The following is a 24,734-nucleotide window of genomic DNA, read 5'->3' as shown; positions in this document are numbered from 1 at the left end:
TCTAGATCGTAGTATCCAGAATTTTGCCAAATATTACATCTTGTAAATCCTGTTGGGAACTTCTCCTGGATTTATGGCAAAGCATCTTGAACATTTATTGTGGAATTGTATGCATGTATACTGAAAATAGCCCTTTCTCGCAATATAGAACCCTTCAAAAGATGAACATAGCTGGGATTTTTCTGAAATGTTTTTAAAACTATCAAATCTTGATCCTTAAAATAAAAAAATCTAAATGTAATCATCAGTTTATTCAAACTGTTTTCCACACAATTCAACATTTCCAGACCTAAAATAAAATAAAAGTATAAAGACAGCTTGTTCAGCTTTTCAAGGTGCTTACATTGCATCTTGTTTTTAAATTGATGAAGGCCTCACTCCAACCCACTCATGACTTTTATGGTGAGCCACATCACACGACGACTGCACAGTGTAAAACTTCCACAGTGTCACACAACAGTCACAAAATCCCGTTTTATGTTCACAACATTAAAATAAAAACATGTTTGGAAATCAGTTAACTTTTTCTCTATTTTTGTGTCTGGTTGCTGGCGTTGCCAGGGAGACAGTTGAGGTTGCTTTGTACTTCCTGATCAACCGTCTCCTACTTCCTCCCCCCCCCCCCTCAGCCTCGCTGTAACAGCTGCCTCCCTCCGCTGTAACCTCACACTGCCACCTTCCATCATCTCCTCCTGCTGGCTTTATTGATTTATTTAAAGGGTGTAGCTCTGCTGTAAACACATTGATTCTGAAGATGCATTAACACGTGCTTACATGCACAGATAAACTTACTATTGGTAATAAAGCCAGACTGAACAAGGCCAGTGCGTTTGCCCCTGGTGAATTTTGAGAGACTACACATTGGTCTGATTTGCGCAGACCGTTTTTTTTCCCCTCTGAAATTAAGCCTCCATTTGCATCTAAAACTAGTTTCCGTGAATTTATAAACCACTGTTTCCATGATCTGAAAGTGCGTTTCCTTCTCGGTTGGTGTTGTTTTCCAGCGTGGCTCTTGATGACAGAAACATCTAGTGCAATCGCTTGAAATGACTCATTTATAAAACATTACTCTGATATCCTGAGTTTTCTGAGCCAGTCTATTAAGAGGAGTACCAGAATGAGGGGATCTGTAGCGGAAGTCCTCCTTTGTGAGCAGCAGCAGGGCCTTGCCGTTCATCTGGAAAGTGCCGCTGGTGATGGGCCGCAGGGCAAACTCCTTTTCTGCCCATCGCAGCCACTGGGCCACGTCGTCCCTGCTCCAAAAGACGGGCTGCAGACCTGGAGGTGGAGGAAAAGTCAAGACAGGGTTTGTTAAAGAAGCATTCGTGGAGGCGAAAAGTAAAAGGAAAGGGGGGAAAAAAAGGAGGATGAGTTCAATGATTAAGAGACAGTGAGGTGGGGGTGGTAGGAGAGGAAGGAAGAAAGGAAAGGCAGGAAGGAGGAGATGGGGGGGGATGGGGTGTGAGAGGTAGGGAGGAAAGGAGGAGGGGAAGGGGTGGGAGGAAGGAAGGAGGCAGAGGCAGTAAAAAGGATATTGAGGAAGTGCAGATAAAAGCCAAAAGGAGGGAGTGATTACGGGAACGGCAGCAGAGATGAAAAAAAAAGATGAAGGAGACGGAGAGGGAGAGGAGGTTAGAATAAAAGATTAGAACATGATAGGTTTGAGGGAAGCGTACAGAATAAATCAGAGATGATAAAGGGAGGAAGGGCATAGGAGAGACAGTCCAGACTGCTATTTTGATATGGTATGATCTGTTCTGCTCTTTTGCTCTTTGAACTCCAGACAGACTCATCAGAGGACGGACAGTTTATTGGTTTGTGTACAGAAGGATGAGGACACATGGAAGGAGGAAAAGAGAGGAAGCTGGAATCGCTGTTTTCCCCCACTCCCTCACAGTCATGTTTCTTTCACTGCTGTGGGAACCAGAGTGTAAAACAGCTGCAATGATGACCAACAAGTATTTACAGGCAACTGGGAAAGAACAGAGAAGGCTGCGGAAATGGGAGGAAAAAGTCTGACCAAAGCATCGGTCTCAACTGAATATTGGGGACTTTGTGGGGGGAAAATAGTGTCTGGAAGGAGCGAGATGTATCACAGCTGCTACGGAAGAAACTGTAATCCTAACAAATTTAAGCAGACACAAGCAAGCTAACAAAACTGAAAATCCTCACTGTGATGCTGGAAAACATTAAGGTCTTTGCACACTGATTAAAAACAACCCACACAAAAAAAAAAAACAGCAAATACAGTTGCTTGAGTGCAACACGATAAATGTATTTACATCAGCATTCAGACCTAAAATCAAATCACTGAATAGTAGTTTGGGGTGTTAACTCGCTGTACCAGGTGGGCACATGAGACACGTGTGTTTTACTCAACCGCCTTTGCAGCTACCTGCACATGTTATAGACCACAAACATTAAGATCTATCAGATTTTAATGATGTGCTCCATTCCAGGACACAATCACATCTCTACATTCAGTAAATAATTGAAGCCATACTGTATATGGCTGATGATGCAACAAAAACACTCCTTTTACATCAATAAAGGGCCAGTAAAATAGTTAGTCCACAAGTCTTTTATCCACAACTCCTTTTAGGGGTAAATGGCAGAATTTTAGTGGTTTAAGCTGCTCTGAGCACAATCAGCATTGATTGGAACATAATACATGACTAAATAGAATAATTTCCAGTCAGGGTACTTCACTACATGTTGCAAGAGTGTACACAGCTCACTTGTTCTTGACAAGAGAAAGAAATGTGACTGATACACTAACTATGAGCAGCTCAGACTCATCCTAGCTGTGTGGTGCTTTTGCATGAGTTCTATATAAAATAGTTCACTGTTTATGCAAATAAGACATATTTTTTAAGAAATTATGATATATCAGCGCCTGCAATGTCATCTTGTTCTCTGGGCTACTTAATGAATGGAACAGATTTTTTAAAAAAGCCTTTATAAATTTTCATATGGCATGAAAATTAACTCAAAACTATTAAAGTGCATGTTGTTGTATTGTGTCGTGCTGATTTGATATTGTCAGTGTTAATCAAAGTGCTTTAAAAAACTCCAGTGTAACCATTAATTGAATCCTATTTAACAGCCACAACAGTTGCTCACCTTGTAATAAATATCTAAATGAGGAAACACACTAATTTTCCACTTTTACTGGATTTTAAAATGGTCGATAAATGTAGAATATAAAAATATTAACGGTTAATCAAAAATGGATTATTTCACAAGATGATTGATTACAATTTAATTGAATGCCCTTCCCTACTTCATACATCAGATGGAAAAAAAATACTAAATTTGATCATTTTCATGAATATTTTTCATTGGACAAATGCAGGATTTTCACCAGTGACTGTAAAAGGAAAAAGTCTAAAAAATAAAAATGCATCAGATTTTGACTCCAACACCGTCTGACAGAACAGCATGCATATATTTAGTGGAATATATTGAAATATATTCATCCCAGTCAACACAGATACGGTCATCTCCCCATATCACTTTGTGCTGTTGTTGTAACCTGATGATTTAAAGTATGAATAAACCTTAACTCCCTTTCTTTCCTCTATGCTCTTCCCTCTTTCAGACAGTCACACAAAACCAGACAAGTAACTGTGTATATCTTTGATCAGACCCTCATGACACTCAAACGGAGCATAACTACTCATTTCTTACATCTGACTTATCAGTCAGCCTCAAACATTTCCTCTGGGAGTTGTACAGCTGTTATCTTTGGCCGCCAATGTCACTTGTCACACAAGTAATAAGAACCTTGTGTTAAACCCCCCCCCCCCTCTCCATTTTTTGCTATCCCGACGCGTCAAACAAAGGAAGTTTTCACAGAATGCAATCAATAAAAAACGAAACCCTGTCTAGATTGTCTGCTTCCCATTTCTTCCCTATATTCAGATAACGGCACGAGAATGGTTGATAAGCCTGGGAAGACCTGGGTTATCTAAAGCGCTGCTCGCAGGCCGACGAGCTCTGACCCTCAGATTGTCAACACACGTCCTAAAAAAGTAGCCAATAGGATACAGGTGTTTCACAACTATGGGGAGAGCAGATAAGAACATGCATTTCTTCAAGTTTTTCTGCTTTTTTTTCCTTCAAGTTTTTTACCACCTTCTTGGTGCACAAGCAGAGTAGAACACATCGCCAAGCTACGACATCTCTGCCCAACAGTTCAACAGCCATAGCTTATACTTCAGTTCATTATAAGGTGTAAATGTGACATTTATAGGACAGAACAAAAGCACTTTTGGTGTGAGAGGCCCGATCTCAAACATTAGTTTTACCTTATACATTTCTGCTCGGATAAGAATATAAACGTATACGCATGTCCATCTGGACACACGTGGTCTCAAACATGGTTTCACATAGTTTCATTGTATGTATAACTGATACAGTTATACCTTCTTTGCAGTGTAACTGGACAAGAAAACAGGAACACAATCAGGATCCTTCGGAATACCGCTTAGTGACATTGCTGCTGACTTTCTATCAACACTGAATCAAGCTGCCGTCTGCACTGCATGCACCAGCTGTACATTTGCCTCTCGTGGCCGACTTGTGAGAGCGGAGACGTTGAGGCGAGCAGAAGTGCAGCCCAGGTCGAGAGGTCACGGCTGCGGTATGCTCTCTCCAGGGCCAGAGAGATGTGCTGTTCTGCCAAAACCCCTCCAAGATCCGGTCTGCCGGTCTCAGCCATCTGCACATGGCCCAAAGGAAGAAGCAACAAGGGGAGCAGAAGGAGGGAGGCGGAGGAGAAGGAAGAAGGGGGCCCAAACAAACGTGTCCCACAACGCACTTTGGCAGGAAGCAATCCAGCGTGGGCTCGGTTTCAGCACAGGAAACTTCCTGCGGTAAGGTTAGAGAGCATTGCCATGAGCAGCAGAGGCAGCAGCAATGCAGAAAGGAGAAAAGGAAGAGTGGAAACAGAAAGGAAAGTGTGGTGAGAGTCAGCGGATGGTGTGTCATGATGATAATTAAAGGCAGGTTGGGTGAGAAAGCAGCGGGGCTCGCAAAGATGCAAAAAGAGGAAGGAAAGGCAAACAGGAAGGGAAACAGATACCGAGCGAGAGCTCTGATCAAGATCCCAAAACGGGACATCATGCTCAGTCCGGAATACTTCCTCCTACCTTATTAATATGGCTACTTGATCTGTGTGTTTAAACGAAGATGTAACCTGAATATGAAGCAAAACCAAGCAGCTATTTAGGCAATAAACCTGGGTCACATGGTGTCATATTATAACATACTGCTGCTGCTGCTGCCTGTGTTTAAGGGTCCAGGGTCAACTTTCCATACTCTGCATTAAAACACCATGTTCCTTTAAGTTCAAGTTGGCTGATACTGTTAATTAGTAAACCATTAAAAACTGGTTTTTACATTTGTCCATTGGGAAACCTAAAGCTTTTCTAACATTATTTTAATGTTGCTTTAAAACAGCTTATGATGTAAATTGTAATGGACTTATTGGTCAACAAGTCATGATAACTGAGCCTGCTGATTACTTCGCATTTTGACTTCATTGGCATGAGCCAATTGTTTCACAGGTCTGACTCCTGGCAAAAATAGTCTGTTAAATCAATTTATCAAGTGGCCTTGTTCACATGAAGGCTGTTAAACAAGCTTCTAATAAGTCAAATGAGTCAATAACTAAACAGTCACTGACTCATATTTGTCTCTTTTCTTTTTAACTCCGTTTAAGCCAATGTGTTTCTTTAGATTTCTGCTGTTTATGTGGATGGATATAAAAGTCAACCAACGATAAGCTGAGGTTAAGTAGATTCTGATACTTAAATTATACATTTTAGGTCTGCATTTTCATACAAGGATATAGGCTTATAGATGGTAAAAATGTATAAATTATTCAGATATTTCTTAATTACTGTAAGTATTTGCAAAGGCAAGCCTGTCGGTCTCGCAGCTTCCATCAGGACTAGTTGCTTTCCCATTTAATGGTAAACTGGTTAAAGTTCTTATTTTTGATTTTCTGGCAAGTTTCTGCACAACTTGTGCTGAGTTAATACAAAACTATTTAAACAAATAAAAGCTCTAGTTAAGTTTAAGGCTGTATAAAGGACTAAAATGTCAAAGATGAAGGTACTTCTTGGTGAGCAAAGAATGTTAATGTCTGCCCATCAATACACTCAAAACATCTTTAAAATATATTCACGTTAAAGCAACGAATGCATCTCAGATTGGTGGCATTTATGACTGTAAGCATATATGTTTGTGTGTGTGCGTGGGTTTCTGAGCGTGTGTGTTTACTCAGAATAAAACCCTCAAGCATGACAGCAGCAGGATCCCAAACCCTTGACTAAACCGTGGGCTCCTAATCCTCTCTGATGACACATAATTTTCACTCTGTGGTTTCTCAGGCCCCCGCTAATGCTCGTGAACACACATACACACATAGAGCGAACAAGTTGCCAAGGCAACTCATAAGCGCTTGGGATGAATGAAGAGAAGAGGAGGATGAGATCACTGGTATCTTGTTTCGTTGTTGCGGTACAGAAGCTGACTTCCCCTCTCAGTCAGATGAGTCCATGATGTCTGTTCTGCTGCATGGCTCCAAGGACCCATCCAGAACCACAGTTCTACTCTACGTGTCTCACCACAACTTGCTGCGGGGCACGTTCCTTGTGGTTTTGCCACCAAGCAGACAACTTAATGTGGTTTTGATGTTTTGCTTTAATCTCACTCCAAATTGGGACAGATCAAAACAATCATTATTGTTTTTTAACAAGAAGAAATCATTATGTTGCTGGTTTTGAACTGGAATATGGTTTGTTGCTAACAAGCTAACTTAAGACTTGGATGTGAACAAACTATTGATTCACTACATAACAATAGCATACAGTATGACAATTCTAAAAATCTATTTCTTTCTTAATGGTTAAAAAACCAGTACAGTGCTTGTTAATTGTTTAATGAATGTCAAAAAGAAGCTTTTTTTTTTTTTTTTTTTTTTTTACAGCAGGAACTTACTTTACATTGTTATTTGGATTTAATTCTGCTTACAGATACATACATTTTCTTATCAGTTTTTGCACATATTACACATTCTGGCCTTTAAAATTAGTCCTGATACAATGATTGTATGGGTACTTTTTCCCCCAAGAACACTAGTCCAATGGTTTGATAATAACTTCTAAAATTGTGTAAATTCAGTGTTTAAAATCCAAGACAACACAATGTCTAAACATAATTCTTAATGTGAATTGCCTGCTTCTCACTGGTTGTCTGGGTGTAAAGTCGGTGTCAGTAATTGATATAACGTTGCATATTTGCGAGTTGTTTGTGAAACCATTTACCAGTACAACTGTAAGGTTTGATCTACTTGTCTAGTGCATGTAGTTTTGGAATTACCATGTCCATCATGTATTAAAGCAACTCGATTTATCACAAGTGTGAAATGTTGAACAAGGTTGAATGGAGAGCATTTAGAAACAGGTTTTAGCAAATTCTGCTAATACTGGGAAGGTAATTTTGCTGGGTCAGTTAAGTTTTCAGTTTGGACACAAACTCAAATCTTGTGTCACTATTATGAAATATTTCGTGTTGTGTCTTTAGTTTTAGTTTCCTGTTTTATTAAGTAGTTTTCCTTGTTTAGTTTCCTTTTTTCTTGTTTCCTGTTTTGCTTTCCCGTTCATTAGATTCACCTGGACTCAATTAGTTGATTTATTACACGTGTGTCTTGTTCTGTTTCTGTCTGTATTCATAGCTCTTGGTTTCAGTTCTCGTTTGCTGGTTCATTGCTTTTGTTAGCTTCATGAGTTTGCTCCTCCGTGATAGTTTGTCTGAGCCTGGAATTAATTCATTTTGCACTGGAAGTGAAATGGGCACATCACTTTAAAGAAGTGTTCGTTTTTTTGTTCGTTTAGTTATGAGCTAGCGAACAGCTAATTGTATGTCTACGGCAAGCTTTACTTGAAAGAAGCTAGTATAAATATGAGCATTAACGTGAGCATTTTGCCACTAAGACTTGTAATTTCTCACAAGCTGTAGTTGGAGCATTTTGTTAACACTGAACAATTTACAATGTTTATATACATATTGTATATTATATATGGGTCCTGCTTCCTTTTTCTAAATGTGTAAAACTGGAAACCAGTTGTACAGCTTCTGTATTTTGAGTCACAATGGGATGTGAAAGTTGGACCAGACATTACTTTCTATCAGAAATGTCCTGCTTTCAGTAGTCAAAATAGACACACAGACATAACCGATACCCTTTCATATCAAAGTGAGCTCAAATTGACCTGGATGAACGATAACTAAACAAACGGGGGGGTAAAAAACGTGGCTGGATCAGTAACACTGGGACTTTGCTCAGAAAAATTCAGATCCTTAGTCACTCAGCTCTTCAGTAAATGTTTGCCTTTTCTCTCAAAGCAGACGTAGGCGGATATTGGTCTTGCTATCTCAATCAAGAAAAAGGTTTTTCTTTCTCCAGACAGAGGAGGAAGGAGGAGGAAGTTTAGTCGTGACCTTCTGACACCCTGACTCAGGGACATGTGGGCATGAGAGCGACACATTTCCTCACTTAGTCCTCACACACTATTCATCTCCCCTCGCTTTGTGTGAGTCTCTACATCGATTCCCTGTCAGGTGGGTGCGGCAGGCAAAAATTCACCCCCCAACACACACACACACTTTTGCTTTTTAGTCAAAAGAAATTCCCCCCCCCCAATACATCCTCTACTTCCTCCACCGGCATGCACGTGCTTGTCCTCGTCCAGCAAAACTGGACTTCATCCAGTCAAAACAAACATAAAACAGCTCATCAATCACACTCAACTTTTATGGCCAGGAAGTAGCACTACCTGTTTTTGATAGTTAGTTGTTGAGCACAAGAGCAAGCCGGCTCTTGTAGGTTAGTTCCTGAATTCAGCATCAGCTGCCACTCTTCCTTTTGTTCAGGAGCCAATTTTTTCTCTCTTTTCCCTCCATTTTTTTTAACGCTGCAACTTCAAAGACGTGGGTTAACTAAAGCAAAAGGTCTGTGCTTGTCTAACACCCACTCGCGCACACATCATTCGATACCCTATTTTTCCTCCATTCCAGGTAAAGAATGGGAAGTCAGAAGGTAATGTAGTGTAACATAAACACAAATGCTGGCTTGCAAAATCTGTGTGTTTTTTCATGAAGTCTCTTGGCAGCAGTTCAGCTAATAACTCCAGGTTATAAGAATATGTAGATCTCATTTCGCGAATGGTCAACGTTATCCATTTCTTTACAGTCATGAAAAAGAAAATACTTTCACAGATCCCTTATCAGGGTAAAGTTTCTAAAAAGAAAATCTTGAACTAATTGTAGTTTGTTTCCACTGCTGTAGCTACACTAATGTTTGCTGTGTTTGTCACTTTACAAGCAAATTGTGATGTTGACGCATTGCCCGAGCTTGAGGCGCACTGGACTCACTGCGGTTTTCCTTCTAAGTTAAACAGTAACTGAGACAATGGCACTTTGACACTTAGAAGGAATCTTACAGGAAGTAGTACATGCAAACACAAACTGTTTGACTATGAAGCCGTTTTTGATGGTTTTATAGCGTTTGACGCAGTTTTAGCTTTGGGGATTTTATTGGGTCGTACAGTTGCCTGCAGAAATGGACTGCATCACACAATTTAAGTGTTTCTAGCATTTTATTAATGAAGTGTACAACAAGTAATAAAAGTCCAGATCTGCGCAACTGGACAAAACGACAACAAAGCACCCAGAGCTAATTTTGGTCCATTTCATAGGGAGAAAAAACAATCATGAATCAAAAACTTGGAAAAACATGGTTTCTGGCACAAATAAACTGTTGAACATTTTTGGAAAGAAATGGAGAACATTAATCGTTGTTTTTCCTCACTTACAACAAGATCAGTTTGGAAGTTTTTGATCCAATGCTTTTCATAAATCATTCTGCTTTTCTGCTTTTTTTTCTGCATGAATTTCTTTACAATTATAGCTGAATGCTAGATTGACACACACACCAATTGTAGATGTAACCCAACTTCTATATCATTCATTCATTCATTTTCCTAACCGCTTAATCCAATGAAGGGATGCGGGGAAGCCGGAGCCTATCCCAGCAGTCTTTGGGCGAAAGGCAGGGTACACCCTGGCCAGTCCATCGCAGGGCACAACTTGTATATCCTCAAACATTTAACAATGTGACTGTGTCAAGTCTAGTCAGCAACATAAAAATGTATTAGCACAACTGACAATCCAATTGTTGCAACTTTGGGACATCACAATAAGGAATTTCTGGACACAGCCTCCAAAATATCTATTTTTGCAGTGGTCTTTTCAGCCAAATTCATGATTATCACTCCTTCTTTATCTCCTAAATAACACATCGCTTCCTGTGCAGCCAGAAAGAGCAACACCAACAAAAGTGTTTATAAAGCAATCGAAAAATGCCATTAACCGGACACACATTTGTGTTTCTCTACCTATAAAACCCCCAAATTAACACATCAGTGTGCTTTTTTATTTGTGTGTGTTTGTGTGTGGGTGCTTGGTAATGTTTTAAGTTCAGTGACCCCACCACCCCCATATTAGAAGCGCCATGTGGAGTGTGTCGCGGACAGGAAGAGAAGGGGGCTGCGCTCAGCTCACACGATGGCATGTGAGAACAGTTTCCCTTTCAGAGGAGAAAAGAGACTTAAAATACACACACACACACACACACACACACACACACACACACACACACACACACACACACACACACTAACAACAACAACATTTATTCAGGAAGCCCTGTCTGCCCACTCAGGAAATTCCTGAGGACAAGAGCTGCTTCCAGGGGCAGGAAATTTCCCCTTTAGAAGGACCTAACACACACACACACACACACACACACACGCACACAATACGCACTTTTTTTAACACTCGCTCCCCCCACTGTAAAAGGGTAACAAACCATAAAAACAACAGCAAGAGACCCCAAAGGAAACTTGAGGAGGGGGTTGCAGTCATGTACGGTAACACACACACACACATACACACACACACATACAGTATACACCTACATTACCTCTGGCAAGCTTCTGACAAAGACACAAGATTCACTCGCACTCATCCACCCACTCATACGAGCATACACAGTGCAAACCCAGCTGTGAGCGTGCACACACACACACCAATGAAACCAGCCATTCTTGTTTCCATGGACATGGATTTTTTTTAAATCACCCTGGAAGATATTTCTTCCAAGCAGCCGCTGCTTTTGTCTATTTTGTGCATGTTTGTGGTAAAATGAGACAGCTGATGTAGACCCTGACATAATTCACTGTTTTTCTCCACCGAATAGCCATTACTTGCAGCCTTTTCGGTGTGTAGGCACCAATCTGGCCGACGCTGCCAGGGTTACGATCGACTTAAAACCCAACAAATCCAGCTCATCAGCGTCTGCGCGCCTTCATGGTGTGTGTCTGTATAGGCTTGCAGAAGTTTACTTGGCTTTCCATTAAAATAGGGGTAAAAAACGGAATGTATGGCTGACAATGGCCCCGAGGACAGTTTCAGTCTTCACTTTTGCCTTCAAACAAAAACACTGTGACAGCACAATTCCTTGGAAGACTTTTTCTAAAAAACAGAGCAATAAATTATGCTTCTGTTTCTGAATAATACCGTCCTGAATCAAAGCTCGTAACTGACAGTCGTGTCCATAAACGATCTCCGTTTCAGGCTTTTACTGAAGTATTGATGCAACAGATAAAGATTTCTAAAGTTGGCTGTATGAAATGTCACATGACACAATAGGCACGAACAACAATCTAGACCTTGGAAATTTCCAGTCCGACTACAACCTTCAGAAAATGAACGGAAGAAGTTTAAAATACAGCCAAGTCGGCTACACACTGAAGACATCATGCATTGTGTGGGTTACATTTTAAAAGCAAGAATCAGCTCATTAGTCTGCGGAAGAGACAAAAATGGCAACAAATGACAGTATATCACGCTCAGAAGGAACATCTTAAGAACATCTGGAGGACTTACTGAGTTGTTAAAAATTTTATTAAAGTTTAAAAGAACGTCATGGAACTTTGTGTTTAAGACATCTAATGACATGGCGGGGGGGGGGGCATTTAAAAGTGATTCATTTAAATAAGAAAACATTACATTGATTTGATTAAAAATAGACTTTTTCTCTTTTTTTATGTCAACGTGTTGGTCCTACTGCCATCATTCTAAACAGATTTTCTTAAAGTCAGATGAAGGGCTCTTCTACTCTTCCTTTGCATATGTAAATAGTCAGTCCAGCTCAAATGTTGTCTAATGTTACAGCCACCATACTTACCAGCATCCTTTATGTTGGCATGCTTGCTAGACAATACATTCATGAGAAGGCAGAGCAGAGTACAGCGTTCACTTTTGAATCATGGCGACTATACAGTAGATAGTGGTTTTCTTTGCGGTCGTGAAATACATTCCAGCTTCTTCTTTGTTCCTTTTACTGGTTGCATGTAACCTGCAGTGCTCAACACTGCCCCTATAATTTCCTGTGGTACTGCTCTAATTGCTGCATTGGGGTAACCAAACGCAAGCTCACTCAGGAGTGTACCAAGGTATGTCAAAACGTAATGCAGAAGACGGACAGAAGGCTCCCTCAGGATGTGTATTTAATGTTGTTTGTTCGTCAACACCTAAACTGGCCCATCTGCTCTGTTCACACTCAGTAGCTCCAGTTAGGTAACGGAGAAGAGAAGGAATTAGTGAAAATTGTCTGTAGTTCAGTTATGTACTGTATATTAGGTTGTCCCTCCCAAAAAACTGTTTCTAACGAGTTGAAAGGGAACATGATGCCATCTATTGTGGTGGGGTCAGGCAAATTTCAGTCTTTAAATTACCTCCCCCTCATGCTTGCAAGGTGCAACAAGGTGCCGTTGAAAAGGCCTTGTAGACCCAAAGCCATGGAAAAATCATTTCTGTGTTCAGACAATCTTCAGAATAAAAAGCTAAGATAAGAATGTCAGTTATGCGCCTAAATACAATACATAAAGTTTGTAGACGGCAGCTCCTGAATACAGTTTTGGCCAAATATTTGGACAATAACAGTTTTGAAGATTTGGACTTTGCATAAAATGAATTTTAAATTAAACAACTCAGGTGTAATAGATGAACTTTCTATTCTTGATGCTGGTTTGCACTTTGTAGTGAACATCCGCACGTGTCATCATGAAGTCTTCTCTTTATGGTAAACTTAGATACTGATATACCTACTTTCTGAAGAGTGTCTGTCACTTGGGTGGATCCTGCAATCCTCCACCTCTGTTCTTATCTATAGGCCTTTTAAAGTTCCCAAGCTGTTTATGTTGTCACTCCTAAAACTTCCATGATGGACTTATTCTCTTTTTTTAGCCAAAGGATGTTGGTTTCATTCACTGACTGCATGCTGTGGTTGTACAGCAACAGATTACAAATGTCACACTTCATTTTACCGGCTTGACTGATGAAACAGTTTTAATGTTAACTGTCTGATTACTTTTGGTCTTTTGAAAATAAGGAAGCTACATTTTAAAAAGTTATATTTCTCAAACCTTCCTTCATTGGTCATTTAGCAAAACACAATACGTTTTTGTTTTATCATGATTATTTTTCAAGGTTGTGAGTTTCTGAGTTACTAGATTTAGATATAAAACTAAATCAGAGGCATGAGCCGGTTGAAGTTGTTTGGGAGCTTAAATTCTAAAATGAATTATGAGCTTATTACAATACCTCACGAAATGTTTGTTTTAAATAAAGGTGAGTCTCAACCAAATTTACTTTATTTTGAAAATTTACTTTATTTTAAAACTCAGATTCTTTAATTAAATCAGATTTTAGTTGTTTGTTTTAAATACTGCCTTTTATTTTTCACATCACACAGTATGGAGACTTGGTGTTTTGGATAATTTAGATGTATGTCATCTTGGTTTATTTTATTTATTTATTTTATCTATTTAATTTAATTTTTTTGTTCTGAATTAATCAATAAATATATCCAATTTCATTTTTATATTTGTGCTCTGAATTCTTATTTTCATTTTATTTCTGTTTTATGCATATTCGTTTTGTGCTTTCCATGCTATTTGTATGTTAAGTTTTTTTTAAATATTTGAGATTGAAATTTTTTTTTCTACATATACATACTTTCTTGTCCTTAAAGTTTACATTTTAATATACTGAATTTATTGACACTAAATACAAGCTGTGACGTGCTTCTATACAAAATTCATGTCTACTTAATGAGGAAAAAAGCCCTATTAGACTGATATTATCTGATAAGAATTTTTTAAAAAAATGTGAAAGGAAAAGATCCAACCAAAGCAAATGAAGAAAAGCTGCGAGCACAAAAACATGTTTATTCCAACTGTTCCTCCAGTGGGTTTACTGTGTTTATTGATGTCTGGCTGAAAGGGTTAAAAACTGAGCCTGGTAGCATTCTTTACTGTGAGGAGCAGGCTGCAACTCTCCCCGATCTAATCCACTTCCTCCTCAGGAAATGGAGAAGGCGGATTTCTGCCCACACTGCAATTTCCTCCCTCATTCTTTTTCTTTCTGTCTTTTTTCACCCCTCTCCTCCTCCTCCACTCCCCCTGTCCTCCTCCTCTTCTTTCTCTTCTCTTTCCCTCCACCTCCCCCTTGCCCAGGACACATCTCCCTCTGAGCGTGTCGGTTAACAGACAGCTTGTTTTCCAGCATGTGCATTTAGACAACACGGATGAGAAGGGACGAGCCGGGATGTTTTGGACGGTGAGAGTCGTGACGGAGACGAGTCACTTTCTGTTTGAAAAACAACAGACACTCTTCACCAGCAGCAGCGCAGAAACCAAACAAGAAGAGGAAAAATGAAACCTCTTCCTGACTTGCAAGTGTGTGAGAGACGAGTATGTGTGGAACTGTGTTTAACATCTCATTAAAACACTTCCACACGTCTGCGGATGTGAACTGACCCACTGGTTTACTTGACAGGAAGCCCAACGCGGACCTGTTGGGCCTTCTTCCTTTTTCTGCAACAATGCAAAAGAGGAAGTGCGCTGAAGGGGTTTCCTGTTCATCTCATCCAGCTTCAGCCAGTGCAGCCGCTCAAAACGGAGCCCCGCAAAAAGCCCTGAACTTCACACTCAACTAGAAAAACAAAAAAAAAGCTGGTTAAACATTGACAGGTGTGTGGATGAAGAAGCTCCAGTTTACTCTTTGAACTGTGAGTCAATCTTTCTGGTCCCACTCCAGCCCCACCTCCGTTATGATTGGGTGAGAGATTAACAGGCAGATGCAACCAAACTTAAATCTCAGAACAGCTGGGACTGCTGCGGCTCATGTTGTTTTCCTCAACATGTCAACAGCTTTAATCTTAGTAAACCATCTCGCTTCCACTCATTGGTCAAGTCAACAAAAAATATATATAAATAGCTAATCAAATACTTGTAACACACTCAAACAAATGCATCATGCTGAGTGTACTTCCTTCCTTGCAAATTTCTTTCAGACATAATCTTAAATCTGTACTTTTTTACCTGTTTGCTTGCAGACACAGATAAAGAACAAAATTCTGCAGTGCAGCAAATTAACTGGAGCTCACTGGTCATTTTTGCAACTTTTCTTTGTGCACACTAAAAATGAAGCGGGTCTGCATCATTTGCACACAGCTAAAGATCACCACGGCATCAAGCTGGTGGAGTTAGCACAAAGAGGCTGTATGCTTCTGGAGAACCTTGTTCTCATCCCCTTTGTGCGTCTTTGAAGGTGCAAAATCCAACCACTGGTTGTCACAGCAGAGTAGTCGACTAACTTCAGCTACTTTCCACCAAACCGTGCTGGTGCCAGAGCCGGTGCTTAGCTGGTTCAACTCTGGTGCTTCCAAAGAACCAGTTCTGGCAGGTTTCCCTACCCCTAACAAGGGCAACGCAAACAACGTGAAGTGCTTCTCTGGCCCAGCAAAGACTTTGTGCATGAACAGAACCAGTTTTGTGAGCCAGGAGCCGATGCTTTGGCGGTCAAAAGCCAAAGAACCAGTGCTTAGTTTGGCTCTGAACGAGCACTGGAACCAGTGAATAACTCATAAATCTCTATACCGCGATCGTTATGGACTCATAGACTCGTGGAGAGCGCTTGGAATTTGACAAGGAAGAATCGTTCCAAAAATTTGGCAAAGTTAGCTACCACAAAACCAGTTCTGCCAGTTACTCCAAAATACCTCCGCATACCGACATTTGACATTTTTGTAGAAAGAGTTGCAACTTCGAGATGACTGCTGTGTTACACAGCTTGAAAGCGTACAGTGATGGTATACTGCTATGAGCCAATAACATTCAACCTGGCGTATCTGAGCATGGTGGGCAAGAGAAAAGAAGAAGAGATGAACAGTGAATGAGTATCTGAAAGTAGGGAAATGAGAGAATAGTTTGAGGTGAAAAAGGTTTGCCGAAACTTTTTGGTCATCTTCCTGTTCCCCAGATAAAAACATTTTTTCTCTTACACACTTGCCGAAAGACGGATGTCCAACAGGTAAGACAGATGTTTATTCAAGTTTGGTTTTAATGGTCGTAAATTCAACATTGCTCCAAGACAAGCACATTTTAGTCATTCAAAAAATGGCAACAACGCCACTGTTTCAATCAACTATGACTCAGTTGTTTTCAACAGAGCTGCAAACAATCTGAAGTTCACATCAGACGCAGTTTTATTCCATTTCGCAACCTCACTGCATCGCCCCACCAGTTCAGTTACTTACATCAATCTGCAAGCATTGGTTCATCCTGTTGGTGTGATTAAAGATGATCAAGGGTGCCTCTAACTCGGGCTGGGCGATATGACCAAAACCTTATATAACGATATAGCTCATTTTATATCCCCATAATAAAATACATAACAATATAAAATTGTGCCATTTTGTGCCACTCATCAGTTATTTGTTAAACATGGTTGACAACGGCAGCAGTGATCTCCTTCCATCTGCAGGAACTACGGCAGTATGACGTTTCATGGGTAAATGCCTGTTGCAGCGTTTACGTCTAGAGTTTATTATGAGCGCTTTCACCACTATTTGACGCTCCTTTTGCAGATTTTGCTCGTTGACTCTATTCATTATTCTGTATTCTTTATCCAAATTCTTGTGCAGGTGCTAAAATGAGTAATGGGTAGTTGTGTTGGAGTCCGTAGTCTGAGTCCATAGTCTGAGTCCGTAGTCGGTTCCGCGTCAGTCTTTTTATACCCAAACTGCATCCAATGTGCCAGAAATTTCCCCTCTTTTATGAACGAGCTCGTCAGTTTTAGTTGGCCGGTCATCTTTTAGTGAATTATTCTGCTCTGAAACACGTCTGCTACCTGCTTTCTCCATGTTTGTTTTTATATTGCAGTGTGCATGCCGTAAAGCGCCTCTTGACGTAAAATACTGCTGTAAGGCACCTTATCGAGGTGTAAACGATAGAGCCTCGTATGAAATGATAGACATTTTCTATCACCCAAACAATATATATCGTCATATCGCCCAGCCCTACATCTAACTTAAATTTCATAGGTAATGCAGATTAATATGTTAGAGATGTAAACATTACGTGTTTGTACGCCGACACTAATTGTCAGCTTCTTTCTCCGTCTGACACACCAGGCCATTCTTTCTCCTGCTGCTTCTTCTTCTTTCCCCTCTCCCTCAATCATCCTGTCTGATCGTGAGGGGTTTGAACTCTTTTAAAGTAATATTTCAGAACCTTTTAATTCATGTCAGTGCTTCCTTTAATATTGGTGTGTTTGCTCAGCTTAATCTGCTTGATGCTGCTCAGACTGTGTCAACAGGAAAATCCTCCATACAGCATGACTGACAGCTGATTTTTAGTATGAGAAGAAAAATAAATTAAAAAAAAGATCTAAATCTGACCATCTGAATCTTTCTTTATTTATATATATATAATATATATATATATATATATGTGTGTGTTCAGTTGACCAAATGATTGATGCGTGTAGGAGTCAGTGGTCATCTGTGTGTGCGAGTGTGTGTGACTCACGCAGGTGCGCGGGCAGCCTGGCAGGCTCGTCCTCCATTCGGCTGGCTGGCCTCGCGGCGGGAGCATGGACGGGGGAGGAAGTGGAGTTTGGCAGCGGGTTCGCGGAAGGACTGAAAGAGCTCCTCTCCTGCTATGAATAGACACAGAGACACAAAGCATGGCTCACAAAGCTCCACGATGCACCAGCCCTGAACCCAAACAGCTCCACGCCGACTCACCTCACCTCTCCATGCACCCACAACAACCACTACACCCAGCGCACAAAAGAGGAGCGTGTCTCTGATAAACGGATGCACAAACCCGTTGAGCTGCGGTGTCACTTTCTGCAAAACTTTTAGCATCAGGCACTATGCAAGACAGCGAGGAGCCAAGCAAGTCGGTGCAGAATTTGAACCTCTGACTCTTCAATGCTTGGGTGCAACGGTATAAAATCTAAATATTACTTGAAGCAGAATTTAACCGTTTGGCCCAGCAGGATTTTTTTTTTATTATTTTAGCCTGTCAGCTTCATCTTCAACTGATTTGTTGTTGAAGTTTTTTTTCATAATTCATTTTGCAGAAAAATCCACCAAACCACATCAAGCCTCTTTTATCAATAGATTTTTAAAATGTATTTATATATTCTGACTGAATCAATTCCTGTCTAAATTTTGGAAAAAGCTTGAAAAGAAACAGTCCGATCTTCATGTAGCATCATAAAGTTATTCAACAGGCATTAAATTTGCAGGGAGATGGGAACAAGGCACCAAAATGTGACAATTTTTGTTGATTTATGCGAAACAAGTTAAAGGATTATCATTATTTCCACCTGTATTTACTTTCAAAATAGTCTCTTAAAACATCCATACCATCCCACCCCGGGCCAGATGGAAGCCCGGGGTGGGGCTTCCATCTGGCCCGGTCTGGTCTGTTTTTTTTTTTTCCTTTTTGAATCATGCTAAGTGCTTGGAAATAAGGTGGTCCTGTCCACACAGATGAGTTTAGATGCATCCAATTCATTTTTTTAAGACTTTTCATTCACATAAAAACAAAAAAGCTTGTTTTTGAAACGGGGTTTCAATGCTATTAAATAAGAAAATGTCACAGTTTCAGATCTGTAGTTTCAACCTATTCACGTCTTTCCTAACCAATGACCCCATAGCCTCACCCTTCCCTGAACCTGCATGCCAAAACTCCCACAACATTGTATTTCTGTGGCAGCATTGCAGTGACACTTGAAGCCAGGCACACATAGAGCAGCATATTCCGTGTTTTTTTTTTTTTTTTTTTAAGCACATTTAGAAAATAAAAACAACTGTCTTCACACAAAACATTTAAAGCAAAATCAGTTATGTCCCTGAGTGGATGCCGTGTAAATGTTTCATACTGCAAGTCATATCATCCCTGCATGTGTGTGTTGGACTGGTGTTGTCTAGGTGCTCTGCACACACTCTGCACATAGTTTCAGTTCCAGGATTTAACCTGAAGTAACAGAAAAAAACAGTAACAGTGTGTGTTACCAGTCTGTTGTCTCATAAGCTGCTTGTTTGTTTTATCTGTCGCATAACAAGTCAGGAAAATGGGAAACAGTGTAAACAGCTAAAGACATTTCCAACCTACTGTATTATGCTTCAGTCAAAACCCGGGAGTATAAACGGAATGGAAACGCACTCACTAAGGCAAAAAACTTCAAAAATCATGACTTCCACAGGTATCATTATCAGAAGCCAAATTTTTATCTCTGCATTAGTAAAAAATAAGTAAATTCAAAGTGAGAATTTGTCTTTTTTTTTTACATCTCTTTGCAGGCTTTGACATCTCTTTTACCATACAGGACACCTACAGCACCAAATCTAGGTTACTACATGTGGTTTTTTTTCCAGCCTGCGGTCACCCTCTGTTGACTGGCTTCCTTTCCTGCAAGTACACACAGCACATAAACCCACCTGAATTTCATGAGAAAATGAAGATCGGGTTTTGTTAGGTGCTTTTATTTTTACTTTTCTCTTCCCTTGGTCTCAGCCTGCTGTCACCACCCAGCCACTTTGAGATCTGCATGCCAACAACATGTACCAGGAATTTCCTGTGGAAGCCATGCAATAATCTCTCTGCCCCCTTATTTCCTCCTCCTCTCAGTAAAAAAAAAAACCCCATCTCTCCTCTGTGCTAAGCATCCAGCCACCCAGCATCTTCAGATGGGTCAGTTTTTTGCAGATATGGTGACAACGGGGAGGACGTTTGTGATAAAGACAAAGTAATTAGTGAAGGAACTTTGCTGCTGTAGAGTCAAAATGAGGGGGAAGACGTCCACTCTCACTGTCAGAAGTGAAACTTCTTGAAGTTCAGTGCTGCTCATACTTCATCAATGGTGCACTGACATCAGACTCATTAATGTGCAGACCATCCCCCCAACCGAGAAAAAAAAACACTACTTTTATTTTCACTAATTATCCCATTTCTGATCTTGAAGCTGCATGACTGTACAAAAATATAAACTCTTCTGGTGCTTTTTGTCTGGCCAACAGACGCAAACCAAATAATCATAAGCAAAACAGAAAACACAGACCCCAAAGCAGTTAATCAGATATCAAATTGCAAACCAATCCGTTCATTTTCAAGTGCTCAGAGGAAGTCTGTGTTGGTTAGTTTTGGCTTGAATCACCTGTGTCCTTTTTTTTTTTTTTTTTTAGGGTTACACTTATGGATTTGTTTCATGACTGATTAATAACAGGATCATTAAGGTTGCACCACGTGAAAGGTGTTGGTCTAACCAGCATACTGAAGCCTAAATCCTTTCATTTTTCCTTATTTTTGATGGTTTTAATTCATTATGAGATATTTGTTGTCTTTCTCCAGGTTTAAAACCTCCAAGTTTATTGTTTTCTGCAAACACGAGATTTACAAAAAGGCATCTATATCACCCAATTCATTATCTTCTGCAGCTCAAACTTTGCTTCTTTCTTGAAGCACTTATGAGTTCAACCACTCTCAACTCCTATCCAACCCTATTGTTGTGGTCTCTTTTTTTTTTCCCTCCTCACTGAAGCGCCGTTTGCGCTCGTGCTCATGTTCCAACACGCTCCTTCCTCCCTTCCCACACGGGCCCCCCCCCCAGCACTTTTTCTGCCGGTAAGTCGGAGGTATTGTCACGACTTCTTGTCGCCACAGTCACAGCGGATTGGGGGCGAAGTGAGCGCGTGGGGCCGCGAGCAACAGATGACGAGCAAAAACAAACGCGCGAGCCTCAAGTGAATGGCGCTACAGCCTGCTGCGCTGCTGAGCTCCACGTCCGCAGCTGTGGAGCTTTTCCCTTTTACAGCCATGCGAGCTTTCAAGCTCAAAGTAAAAAGATAGAGAGAGGAAACAAGCCGACGGTGTTACCTTATTCGCGGCGGAGGAGGATTCAGACATTATCTCCCGTCAAGTTCTCTCCCCTCCTCTCTCCTTCCACTTTTCCGTCGTGCTCCGCTCTTGTATCTCCGCTGCTCTCCTATAGGAAGCCGCACAGCTGCAGCAGGAGCGCCAGTCCGACTGCTCGGCTTGTTGTTGGGAGAGAAGTTATGTTCATGTAGCCCGCTTCTTTTTCTTTTCCTTTTCTAGCTTTCCTTTTTTTTCCCCTTTATGTGCGGGCCGGTTCCATGGCGCGGCTGTTGGTGTGAAAACTTCTTTTGTCTGCGTGTGTTTCCCTTCACATGTCGGCAGCTCGCTGGTTAATAATCCCTTCCTGGAAGAGCGAGACGCCTCTCTCTCTCTCTCTCTCTCTCTCTCTCTCTCTGTCTCTCTCTGTCTCTCTCTCTCATTGATCTGGATGTGTGTAAAACGGCGAAATGACGTGAATTCCCAGCAATGAGCCTTGCCCCCTTTTAAAGGGAAACCCGAAGCAGGAAATCGCAGCAGATCGCCTTGCACACACACACACGCACACACACACATACACACAGCTATAGGCTTAAGAGACAGAAAGACAGACGGACAGAGCGATTTTCTGTTTAATTATTTATTTCAATGAAAGCTTAAAGCAAATGCATTTACACAATAGGTTTAACTACTGTGGTTTAATTCGATTATCCTCAGTATGAAACTCCGGAGCAAAAGTAAAGAAGAGACAAATGATGAATTCACAACCTTTGTACCCATTTAGTCCTTTCAGGTGTTCCTCAGTAGTAACATCTTGGTAATTAATGTTACGTAAGCCATCAGACAGAGATTTTGTCCTGGACTGCTAGTGAGAAAAATCGAGCGTGCACCAACAAATAAAATCATCATCTGTTTATTCATACATGGATTTTAAGTGGGTCTTTCCTGCATCAGACATAAAGTTCTGCGCATGGGAATAAATCTTCACTGACAGGTCCAGCTTCAAAACATTTCTCCAGACTACTGAAAAATGACCTCCTCCTAAGGCTCCTTTATGATTGCATCTTGCAATATACTTTCATGACATCATAATACTTGTCATACCATTGTTATTGGTTAAAGACCTCTTAGTTCTTTAACTAGGACTAAGAGGTCTCGACACATCACACCAGTTTTAAAATCTTTACACTGGTTTCCAGTCAATCACAGGATAGATTTCAAAACCCTGCTGATTGTTTACAAATCCCAGAATAGTTTAGGACCAGAATAGATCTGTGATATGTTCAGAGAATATAAACCAAGCAGAGCTCTTCGATCCAAAGACTCGGGTCAACTAGTCCAGACCAGAGTCCAGACTAAACATGGAGAAGCGGCATTTAGCTGTTACGCTGCAAACAAGTGGAACAAACTGCCAGTGGAGATTAAACTCTCACCAAACTTTGAAATCCAGGTTAAAACATTTATTTTTTCATGCGCCTATGCATGACATCTGCACAGTAACTTTTAATTAATTCTGCTTTTAATTACTTTAACATAATTTATGATTTTATTGTGATTTTGATTTTGTATTTTCTTTTCTGCTTTTTTTCTGTAATGCTTTTAATGTTTCATGTGAAGCACTTTGAATTGTCTTGTACATTAAAGGTGCTAGGGCTGCACGGTGGCATGGTGGTTAGCACTGTGGCCTCACAGCAAGAAGGTTGCTGGTTCAGTCCTTGGCTGGGGTGGGGTTTGGTCAGTGGCCTTTCTGTGTCCCCACGACCTTGAATTGGATTAAGCATTTTGGAAAATGAATGAATGAATGAAACGTACTATGCAAATAAACTTGCCTTGCCTTGTCTGTTATTGTTAACAAAAAAAAAACAGAGTAAAAACAAAGATAAAACAAAAGAGTAAAAACAAAGATATAAAAAATGAGTGGAAAAGCGATTAGCATGTAATTTGCAGAGATCCTTGAACCCATCTACAACTCATCATGTGAAGCCCAAACATTTACCTGATCAAACTCTAGGAAGCATGCAACTGTAAGTGCACCCCGCAACTCATCTCCGGGCGACGAACATAAACCAGAAGAAGAAAAGAAATGGTACAAGCAGCAGCTCCCGGCAACATGCTTCTTTCAATGGCTGCAGGTGTTGCCATGTACCTCTATAAGTCTTGTTGAAGGAGTTCACAGATCATGTGATTGATAAAAAGATCGAACTGAGCTGGATTAAATGATTAGTTAATGAATGATTAATGATTGTTTTAAAATGGGTTGTGTGAAAGTGCTGATGACTTGGCATCTGTCTTACCTGCAGAACAACTCTCACTTCCTCCTTTTGGAAAAGCAGGGAGGAAGTGTCCTGGGTTTGGGGAGCTGCTAGCTTCGCCCCCCCTATCAAAAGTCTCCAAACTGAGGGCTCATTGTGCCTTTGTTAGCATGACAGAGAAAATTTTTCTGGGTTCATTAACGTTCACTTATTTGTTTAGTTTACAGGTAGGAACTGTTTATAAAACATGTTAGTATTACTTGGAAGTAAAATAGCTCATTCTCTCATTTCTGAGCCTGTCTAGGTGAGGTAGGTCATTGTTTCCGAACCTATTTTCCATGTGGACCCTTTCATGAACCTACTAAAAAGCCTTGGGTCCCTGCCCCACCCTTTACTGAATCCATGCTTGGTTTTATGTATTTATTTCCAATGTTTTCACCATAAATACTGTATCCTGGCTAAGACATGTTCTTTCATGAAGCTAAAGTTATATCTTTCATCTATAAAAACAGGGACAAATGATTAAACACAGTGGATCTGAATGGTCAAAGCCTTGGGTTCCCTGTTCCTTTGGTGGGTCTCAAACGCCTAAAAAGGCATACCCAAATTAAATTAGATGCTGTTCTTGAACCCTTTGGAGTAGATTCAAAAGCATGGTTTCTTTACAAAGACAACACTCTAAAGTTTTACCCTGAGCTTTCAAATTTATCGTAACTGTAACCAGCATAAAGTATAAAGCATAAAGTTTCTTTTCCCCTAGCTTGAATTTTTCTTCTATTTTGTCAACATGCTGCATATGGAGAGATGGAGATATGGACTGTAAAATCAAATTTAGCTGTAGCATGAAGCCTTGTATTACCAGTTAAAATTTGGTGACAATAGACGCCAGAATTACTATTTTATGAGTGCTTTACTGTAAGTATGTTTAGGCGCTCTCCAAAGTGGCCATTTGGATAAATCCTACTTCAAATAGCAATAAGTCCAGAACACTTCAACAATCAGTCATCAATGAGACCTCTAATGAAAGGTGGTATCAAGAGGAGTCTTGCTGTATATTCATGTTATTTCCAACATGACTGAAATTCACCAGGTGATGCAAAAATACACTAAAAGCTTATTTTTTCTATTGTGCATTATG

General features: G+C 40.4%; 1 protein-coding gene across 2 annotated transcripts in view; it reads right to left on the bottom strand.

Moving 5' to 3' along the window:
- Positions 1 to 21,660, bottom strand: part of etv6 (ETS variant transcription factor 6) — a 32,348-nt gene extending 10,688 nt beyond the window's left edge. Inside the window, exons 1-3 of one of the 2 annotated variants that reach the window (XM_079263482.1) lie at positions 21,369 to 21,660; positions 18,009 to 18,138; positions 1,114 to 1,278 (exon numbers count right to left, since the gene is read on the bottom strand). In XM_079263482.1, coding sequence (XP_079119608.1) covers positions 1,114 to 1,278; positions 18,009 to 18,138; positions 21,369 to 21,398 — 325 coding nt within the window. In that variant the 5' untranslated portion in view covers positions 21,399 to 21,660. The remainder of the gene's footprint in view (positions 1 to 1,113; positions 1,279 to 18,008; positions 18,139 to 21,368) is intronic. The other variant, XM_079263483.1, reaches the window with a different exon arrangement.
- Positions 21,661 to 24,734: the final 3,074 nt, after the last annotated feature.

The sequence above is a fragment of the Telmatherina bonti genome (assembly GCF_933228915.1).
Source record: "Telmatherina bonti genome assembly, chromosome: 23".
Lineage (NCBI taxonomy): Eukaryota > Metazoa > Chordata > Actinopteri > Atheriniformes > Telmatherinidae > Telmatherina > Telmatherina bonti.
The sequence above is the reverse complement of the archived record's forward strand: the minus strand, read 5'-3'. Positions and strand labels throughout refer to the sequence as shown.